This window comes from Gavialis gangeticus, unplaced genomic scaffold (assembly GCF_001723915.1).
Source record: "Gavialis gangeticus isolate Ggan-Ray unplaced genomic scaffold, GavGan_comp1, whole genome shotgun sequence".
NCBI lineage: Eukaryota > Metazoa > Chordata > Crocodylia > Gavialidae > Gavialis > Gavialis gangeticus.
This window is the reverse complement of record NW_017729032.1, coordinates 156,300,009-156,309,660: the sequence shown is the minus strand read 5'-3', so window position 1 is coordinate 156,309,660 and position 9,652 is coordinate 156,300,009. Positions and strand designations below refer to the sequence as shown.

Here is a 9,652-nt window from a genome sequence, read left to right as displayed (position 1 = left end):
AAAAGAAAAAAAAAACAAAGAAAGGGCCAGAACTTCTCTTTGACCATTCTTGCTCACGTGATAAGATCCTTAACTTTCTGGTGTATCCCTTTTCCTGTATATTGTGTCTTAGATAGGGATGTCTCCCAGGCAGGATAAGAAATCTACGTTTCCACTTCTCCATCCCGTTCGATGTTCCACTGCAAAACAGAAAGGTTGTAATGCTAGAGACCATCTCATAAGTCTAGCGTTATTTAATTTTGCTGTACTTAGCCACCGGAGGGGTGTGTGGTTCGTGATAAGCATGAACTTCCTGCCTAATAGGTAGTATTGAAAGAGTTCTATGCCCCATCGTATTGCCAGACATTCTTTTTCTATGGTAGAATAATGGGCCTCAGTGGGCTTAAGTTTTCTATTAGCAAACGCCACTGGTCTTTTGGCCTCCTGTTCTGTTTGAAATAATATGGCGCCTAATGCAACTGCCGACACATAGGTTTGTAGGAAAAAAGGTTTCTGAAAGTCTGGCGTATACAGGGCTGGGTATTGACATAATGCATCCTTCAACTGATCAAAGGCCTGTGGGGTTTCTCAGTTCCAGGAGATTGGGCTGCGGCATCCCTTTGTCAGTTCCGTCAGCGGGGCTGCCTTTTCTGAAAAGTTAGAGATGAACCACCAATAATAATTGGCAAACCCCAGAAATGATCAGAGTTGTTTCAATGTTTTTGTGAACATAAATTACCGAGTGGCATAATTTATAATCACCAGGATAAATTGGTATCCTGCCCTGCTACACAGGAAGGGCCCAGCTATGTCCAAGGTGATACGGTCAAATGGACACTCGATCAGGGGCATGGGTACTAAAGGAACTCTTGCTGATTTTACCCCCACCCATCTTCTGGCATTCTGGACATTCAGCACAGAATCTTTCTGTCATTTTATATATGCCAGGCCAAAAGACTTTTTGTATGAGTCTGGCCTCTGTCTTATCACGCCCTAGGTGTCCTCCCATAGGCAGGATATGGGCGATCCATAACAAGCCCTCCCAGTATCTCTGGGGCACAAGGACCTGGGCTTTCTCTCCTCCCTCCTCTAGGTCTTCTACCCAGTAAAGTAGACCCCTTCTTACCTCGTAACACGGGGCTCGAGGGGGTCTCGAGGCAGTCCCAGTCATTTCCTCCGGCTCTTCAAGCCAGGATTTCCATAAATTCTGGAACAAGGGCTCTCTCATCGTTGTTCTTGGCAAAATCTTCCTTCTTCCATCATCCAGTCAATGTTCAAACTTTCTTCCGCATCCGTGAAGTAGAGGGTCTGGGCTCTCCCTTCACCCTCCTCAGGTATGTCTGGCATCCATTGGTGAACTAGCTCCCCCAGGTGCGGCCAATCCAACCCCAGCAGCATCGGACAGGGCAAGGTTTTGGCTATCCCAACCCGTATCTCTTCCACCTGTCCTAGTACCGAGAGGTCCAGCTTTCTTCGTGGGTAGGTGTAGACCGCGCCGTGCATACATATCATGGAGACTGGGGTGCTGGGGCTCCCTAGATGTGGAGGCAACAAATCACTGCATACCATAAATTGGGAGCATCCTGTATCTACTACAGCCAGTATAATTGTGTTACCTACTTGGACCTCCACTACTGGCTTGCTCTTCTGATCAGGGCCTCTATGCCGGCCAAAACTGCAGTCCATTTTCTCGTCATGCCTTTCCATTCTAGGACTGAGATCAGGGACTGCACTAGGATAAAACCGGGAAATGTGGTCTTTCTCCCCACACTGGTAACATCTCACCTTGGGGTAGCCCTCTGTGTGTACCTCCCTTCGTATGACCTCTTCTTGCCTAGGAGGGGCAGTGGTGTTCAGCTGGGGGGCAGAAGTTGGCCCGCCGCTTTTCTCTCTCTTGGGTGTTTCTCCTTCCCCCTCTGCTGCAGCATAATCTTCTGCTAGGTGGAGGGCTTCTTCCACTGTCTTAGGTTGATGGCACCGGACCCACCTCTGGGCACTACCCATGAGATCCATTAAAAATTGTTCCAGCACTGTCCTGTCTATTGTCTCCAGAGAAGTATGCTCCTCTGGCCTTAACCATCGATCCACTAGGTCTCAAAGTGTCTGGACTAACAGTCGAGGCTGGCCCCCTTCAGGTCCCTTTCTGGCCCGGAATTTGTGCCGGTATGTGTCTGGTGAAATTTCTAATTGATACAGGATTGCAGATTTCACCTTCGTATAGTCCCGGGCCTTGGTCCTACTGAAGGCCTGGTAGGCGGCCTGGGCCAGGCCAATGAGGAGTGGCCCCAACTTAACAGCCAACTCACCGGGTCCCATTTTGCAACCATTGCTGCCTGTTCAAATGCCTCTAAGTAGGCCTTGACATCATCTTCCCTCATCATCTTGGGGCAGTCCTTGCCCACCCCCTTCTCTTATCATGGAGATCTGTTGGGCTGCGATCTGTTCATAAAGATCCTTTTGACGGGCCCACAGCTGGGTCTCCTTGTTCCGCATTCTCACCATCTCGTCCAATTGAGCCTGCTGACCCTGGAGAAGTCTCAGCGTGAGGCTGTACACCTGCTGCCAGTCTGTGGGTACCTGTGTATCATAGCGTCTGCCCAACCACCCGGGTTCCCGGCCAATGCACCACTTTGTCAGTGGGTCCGCGCAGAGTATCCCCCACCCAAGCCTCTTGATTCTCGCCTGCCACGACTTGGATCTTAATAGAAATAGGGAGAAAGGGGGTGTTATTTGAGGGAGTACCCGTGGGAAGTACCAGTCTGGATCAGGTATAATGCAGGTGCTTTTATTCAGCTCTTTTCTTTCTACTATTTACAGGAACCCCCTTTGGAGGAGGAAGCAGTCCGACAGTCCAATCTCGGGGATCCCTCCCCAAGTCTCCTGGCTGGTCCCAGTCCACTAAGTACCGCGCAAAGTCCTGGTATCCACCACTACTTATCTCATTAGTGGCCCGTTACAGCTGCCGCCTGTGTCTTTCCCTGGCAGCTGGCGTGCAGGCTCTGCGGCTCTCCCATGGTCGGGGCTTGCCCTCTGGACCCTCGGTGTCTTTCTGTACTTGGGGGGGGGCAGTTCTGGCTTCACCTGGACTCTTTAGGGGTCTGGGCAGGGGTCGTACCTCCCGCTGCCCTTTCAGATTGACGTAGCCTCCCCGATCCTTAATGCCGGCTGCGGCTCCAGCCCATGGTGTGGCTCCGCTTCTCCCCACACTCACCAAAATGCAGTCTAATTACCCGGTCAGTCATCTGTCTCACGTCTGACCTGTCTTCTGGAGTCCCAACCTCACGGCTCTCTGCGGTATCACAGGTCGGAATCCTTTTCACTTCTTTTCTTCTCCTGGGTTCTCGATTAACCCTGACCTTGTTCTCTTGTACCCGAAGGCAATTTCTCCTTCACCTTCTCTCCCTCTTATCCTTCGGGTCCGGGCCTCATTGGTTCTCCGTGGGCGGGGCCCACCTCCCAAATTGTAATTGTCCTCAGCTGTCCATGTCCCTTTAGTAACAGGGTCTCAGTCGGGGCCCTGTTACAATCTCAAAGGTGTAAATTTCAAACTCAGAATTTTTAAATAGTCACATTAGAAAGGGCATTACTTTCCCTGCTCTCTTTTCTTCAAGAAAAGGTTATTCAATTTTAAAAGCTAATGTTAAAAATTATCTATGTTAAATTAGAAACTTAAACAGCCCAAACCTCAAGATATGAAAAAGTCTAGGTTTTATTCTTTTCAATATATTTAGCTGTATCTGTCACATATAAATCAGAATATTCAACCATGTAAGATTTCCACACTGTTTATCTATAAAAGTGTGTGTGTAATTCAGCACCCACCTACCACAATTTTGCATTTAGAAATAACTAACTGGAAGCAATCACCCAATTTGGGAATGAAACAGCATTAAGGTGTGCTTGAAAATTGTTTGCCTTCACTGTCCAAAGAATAGTTTAAAACTTGTACAGATATTTTATTATGTACAATGAAAATGAGTTAACTTTTTAAAACTAATTATTTCTTAGTTTTTGAGAATTTTAAATCCATTAAATGTGTTTATGATTTTTTAATATCTATTTCTATATTCTTTTTATAAAGCAGATATGCAAAATGTTTTGGCTAAGAATAAGACACAACCAAAGATGCCAGATTTGATCACCCCACATCACGTGGCAAGAATATATAGCAAGAGGCAGCTCTGTTGTTCCGCTTCTATTGCCCAAAACAAACTGACCTTTTAACAAAAAAGAAAAACATTCACAGTTAGATCAGGTACAGCATGACATGACATTAAAGCTTCCTCCATGGATATTTTGAAGTGGGTGTCAGCAATTTGACATTCTTCTTTTACTGTCCTTGAATAAAAATGGTGTACTTACCATCATATGACCAAAACTGACATCAGGTAGCTTAAATAAAACAAGAGAATTATTTAGAAGAATAAAACATTTGCTTTATAGTCGTCCAGGTTTAATAACATTTCTTAAAATACACATTAAAAAGTAGGAAAATCACACATAAGTTTAATACTGATATTTTTTATTCCACAATCCTATCATCACCTAATTAAGTTAATATATTTAGTAGAAAATAGCAAAGCTTTTATTCTCATCCTACTTAAGTTGTCACATTTTCATCTCATCAGGGTTGCATCACACCCTCATCTAGATTTGTATGCCTTAAAATATAACCATTTCATAATTGTCATTCTCTATACTCATCCATCCTCATCATCCACTGCCATTTTTGTTTGCCCAATGGCCACTTTTTATCATGCTTTGGAATTCCTTTTGGAGGAATTCTTCCTGTTATATCTTTCACTGGAGTGCACATTTACAAAAACCCATTACATATGTTTAATAGATTTTTAAAATAAACTTATGGATATCTGAGCCCTCCCTGATTCTATTTTTATTTTATATGCTCCTTTATTGCTTCATTAATCTATTTGCTTTTCACTCACTCATGGCCTGTGTGGCAAATTGGGAGCTCACCGACCAGCCACAGTGCTAGTCTTCCACCTGCCTGTGGGCATGCTACCCATCTCTCTCTCCTGCCATGCCTTATTGTTAAATGATTAGGGTCTTACTTAGGTGGAAGGCTGCTCTTTGAATGATGCCCTGTTCTTCTGGGCCTATGTATGCAGCTCCAGCCACCTCTGTACTGTATCCCTAGCCTCACAGATATTCCTAACACCTATGCTCTGCTCTGGCCTGAGTCTGGGCCCAGCTCAGAACAGTGTTAGGCCTCTCGCATTCTGCCCTATTACGGACTGCACTGGCACCGCCTCCCACTCGTTGAGGCCTCTCTCACTCCCCAGAGTGGCGGGCACCCCACTGGTGCTCCACCACACACCTTCTCCTTTAAAAAAAAAATCCTCAGGATATTTTCCCAGCTGCCCTCACTGCTGTCTCTTTCCTAGCCAGCTGCAGTCCAAGTTGCATGGTGAACACCCCAGCTGTGCCCCACCATAGCCTGTTATTTCCCAAATCCTATCTTTTCCCATATTTCATAGTTTCATAGTTGGTAGGGTCAGAAGGGACCTGAGCATATCATCAAGTCTGACCCCCTGCCATGGCAGGAAAGAGTACTGGGGTCAAATGACTCCAGCAAGGTGTTCACCTAACCTCCTCTTAAAGACCCCCAGGGTAGGAGTCAGCACCCCTTCTCTTGGAAGTTGGTTCCAGATCCTAGCCACCCTGACTGTGAAGTAGCACCTCCTGATGTCTAGTCTGAACCTAACCTCTGCCAGCTTGTGACTGTTATTTCTAGTCACACCCGTCTCTAATGAACCTGTTTTGCTTTCCCCTAAGCATAATCTCCCCTGCTGGCCCCTCGTGGACATGTGCCAGGATAATTCTCTCAAAAAGCTTACCCAGGATCGAGGTAAGACTAACTGGCCTATAGATTCCCGGGTCTTCCTTCCTCCCTTTTTTGAAGATGGGAACCACGTTGGCCCTCTTCCAGTCCTCTGGCACCACACCAGAGCACCACAAGTTTTACATATTTACGCCCTCTTTTTTTCTTTTTCACAAAACAAACAAACAAAAAGAATCCCCCACAAAGCAGTGCCTTCACACTTGCAGTTTCCTCATGATTTAAATGTGTCCCTTTTAAGTAGTGCAAATTCTATACCAGAGGGAGGCAGAAAGAATGTATTCTATGGGTTGTTAATTGAAGAGCAAAGTGTTGGTTGCTTGTCACTTTGGGTTAAAATAAGTCCCAGGTAAATGGATTGTTTAGCTGTGGCAAGTGACACACTACATATTGTACAATTAAATTAGTTTCACATGGTTCTGCTATTCATGAATTAATTCTTAAATTTGGGTATCTTATCTGCCTACAGACACATGCTCACTTCCATGCCATCTCCAAGCAACATCCCCATTCAGGCTCTTCACGCCACCTCTCTCTCCTTTGTCTTAAAGATATTGATCAAGAATACATCTACCTCTAATTTTCTTTTTTATACAAACAGACCACAAATTCATTTTCTGCAGTCTACTCACTTTATGCAGGCTTCCCACATTTGTATTTTCTTACTGTGTTCATCCCTACTGCAACTCAATTTTTTTTTATTGGACTGACCTTATGATATACCCCAAGATCACTTCTGTCTCCTATTACATTCCTCCCCTTCAATTCCAGATACCTGTGCCACACCTCCATAGCCCAAAAGTTACTCAACTTTCTGTAGACAGAGGAAGAATAATTTTCTGCCTACTTTCCATACAATTAATTAAAAATCTGAAATGATCACATCTTACCGACTTTTTCTTCTTGGTACAGGTTGGCTTTTTGCAGCTTGAGTAGTAATTGAGGGTTGCATACTCCATCAGAGCAGCAAAGACAAATAAAAAGCACACAGTCACAAAAAGATCCATGGCTGTGACATAGGAGACACGAGGTAAAGACTTTCTTGCAATGGTACTCAAAGTTGTCATGGTCAATACTGTGGTGATACCTGCACACACAAACACAAAAAAGGAACTAAAGTCCACCCAATAAAAATGATCTGTTGTCAGTGGTCTGTTGCTAACATAAAATACAATAGTAGAGCCACTTGTATATTGCACAAAACATTTTAAAGGAAATAATATTTTTTCCCTTAGATGTTTCAAATTTTCTATGAGACACTGAAATCTGCCACATTTTTCCTTTCCATTTTCATTCCTCCTCCCTATTTGTGACTCATCCTTTATTCAGTTCAGTGGCAAAATATAAAATAGAAAAGGGTAGAAAAAATTAGTAAAAAGGGGAATAAAAAACAAGTCTTTTATTATTAAAAACCCTGAAAAAATATTGATGGAAATAATATGTCCCTCACAAAGCTTTGTTTTGTTAAATAGCCAGTGTTCAACAAAAAAAAAAAAGAAAAAAGAAGAGACCAGCTAAAGCTATCAATAGGGATGCAAACATGAAGAAAAAATGGATCCAGAAATAGAACACAATTGACATCATTAGTACATTTCTCATCACAGACCTCACAATTTCTCATCTAAACTCCCTGGCTTTGTTCTACCAAGGCAGAGCTGGACAACATTAAACAGGGTTTATACTGGATAAGGTAGATATAACTGCCTACTGCATAAACAGAATTTTATTAAAGACCCCAAGTGTGAGTGTAGCAAAATCCAAACTATAACACACATCATGGAGGAATGTCCTATTTATTATTGCATTGAAGACCTGCACCAGGCTACTGACGATGCTCTGTAATCAATATCAAATCTAAAACTGTCACTCTAGCCTTATCCCTCAGTGTCATTGTTTATAGGTTGTCTATAGGTTATTTATAGCTTCTTCAGTCATTCAGTTGCTGTATTTCATAAGAATAAATAGAGGAATTCAGCATGAGCTACCAAACCTGCACCTGACAATACACTAAACAACTACTGCACTCAAGAGGAGTGCCACCTTGGCCAAAGCCTGTAGTAGTCAAGGCTAGTAGCAGCTGGCCTTTAGAGACTGGAAGAAAATAGAAATGTATATGAACTTCAACGCTACCTTGAATGAAATATGGGTTTAGTTCAGAATCCCCACCAGAAATCTAGTACTTTAAAGAATGGAGTGATAATATAATCTAATGTGAATTATCTTGATGTAAAGTATGTTGAAACCCAACAATTTAGGGTATAGTGGAATTGAAATCTGTGGATGCTTCTACACATGGGCTTTGCTGCGGGGCTGACCAATTAGTTCTGCAATAAAGTGTCACTGTCTACACATGCTGGTATTAGGGGACAGTAAATTAATTAACTCTGACATAAGATAGTCCTCTTAGGGACAGTATATTTTACAGTGGAATAATTAGTTGAGATCAAACACTCATGTGGATGGTGATTGCTGAGCACAAGTTGTGCCTTGTCAACCCAACCAGCCAGCAACCATACCTGCAGCTCCTCCCACCTGTTATGCCACCTGATGCCACTACCCAAAGCTCAGGGCTGACCTCCCGTGTCCCCTGCCAGCCTTGGTCTGCTCTGCTGTGGCTCTAATTGCTGCAGCCCCAGGCACACTTGCAGACACTGCACCCGGGAGCAGTTAACTCTGATATGAACTGCTTTGGAGTTTATTGCATTGCTTTAATAGCATATGTAGAGGCATCCTATGTGTTTGTCTATGCAGTTATGTGCATTTTTAAGATATGGAAATTGTTCTTATTGTGACAGGTTTATTTTTCCATTTTTAGACTATTACTGTCAGTGATTTCCTTGAGGATTACAAACCTTTTACAGAAAAATTAGAAAATTCTTTGTGGGTTGAAAGAGTTTACAGTAACCATTGAAATAAGATGGAAACTGCTGAAGTGATGTTGAGGGGTAACCAGCATGGGTTTGTGCAAGGCTGATCCTGCTTGACTAACCTGGTCTCTTTCTATGACCAGGTAACAAAGAGCTTAGATGGGAAGGAGGAAGTCGATGTCATCTTCTTGGACTTCCAAAAGGTCTTCGACACAGTGTCGCACCCAATTCTGGTGGGCAAGCTGCGGCATTGACGAATGCACGGTCACATGGGTGACAAACTGGCTCCAGGGGTGAACTCAGAGGGTGGTGGTGGACCGGTTGATGTTGACCTGGGAGGGTGTAGGCAGCGGAGTCCCCCAGGGCTCGGTCCTCGGGCCAGTGCTGTTCAACATCTTCATTAGCGACCTGGACGAGGGTGTGGAGAGCACCCTGTTCAAGTTCACTGATGACACCAAGCTGTGGGGTAAAGTGAATACACCGGCAGGCAGGGACTGCATCCAGGCAGACCTGGATAGGTTAGAGAAGTGGGCAGATCTGAACAGGATGTGGTTCAACAAGGACAAGTGCAGGGTGCTGCACCTGGGGAGAGGGAACCAGCATTATGGCTATAGGTTACGGGCTGACCCTCTCAGCAGCACAGAGGCAGAGAGGGATCTTGGAGTCATGATTGACTCCAGGATGAATATGAGTCGCCAATGCGATAAAGCAATAGGCAGAACCAACCGCACCCTGTCATACATCAACAGGGGCATCACTAACAGGACCAGAGAGGTCCCCCTCTATGTGGCACTGGTCAGGCCGCAGCTGGAGTACCGTGTCCAGTTCTGGGCGCCGCACTTCAAAAAGGATGTGGAGAACCTGGAGAGGGTCCAGAGAAAGGCCACTCCTATGGTTGAGGACCTCCGTGGCCAGGCCTATGAGGAGAGGCTGAGGGACCTGAATC

At 44.6% G+C, this 9,652-nt stretch overlaps 1 protein-coding gene across 1 annotated transcript in view; it reads right to left on the bottom strand.

Moving 5' to 3' along the window:
• Positions 1 to 9,652, bottom strand: part of LOC109302288 (gamma-aminobutyric acid receptor subunit gamma-3) — a 360,992-nt gene that overhangs the window by 8,242 nt on the left and 343,098 nt on the right. The window contains exons 6-7 of the mRNA XM_019523850.1: positions 6,730 to 6,926; positions 4,342 to 4,371 (exon numbers count right to left, since the gene is read on the bottom strand). Of these exons, the coding sequence (XP_019379395.1) occupies positions 4,342 to 4,371; positions 6,730 to 6,926 (227 nt within the window). The remainder of the gene's footprint in view (positions 1 to 4,341; positions 4,372 to 6,729; positions 6,927 to 9,652) is intronic.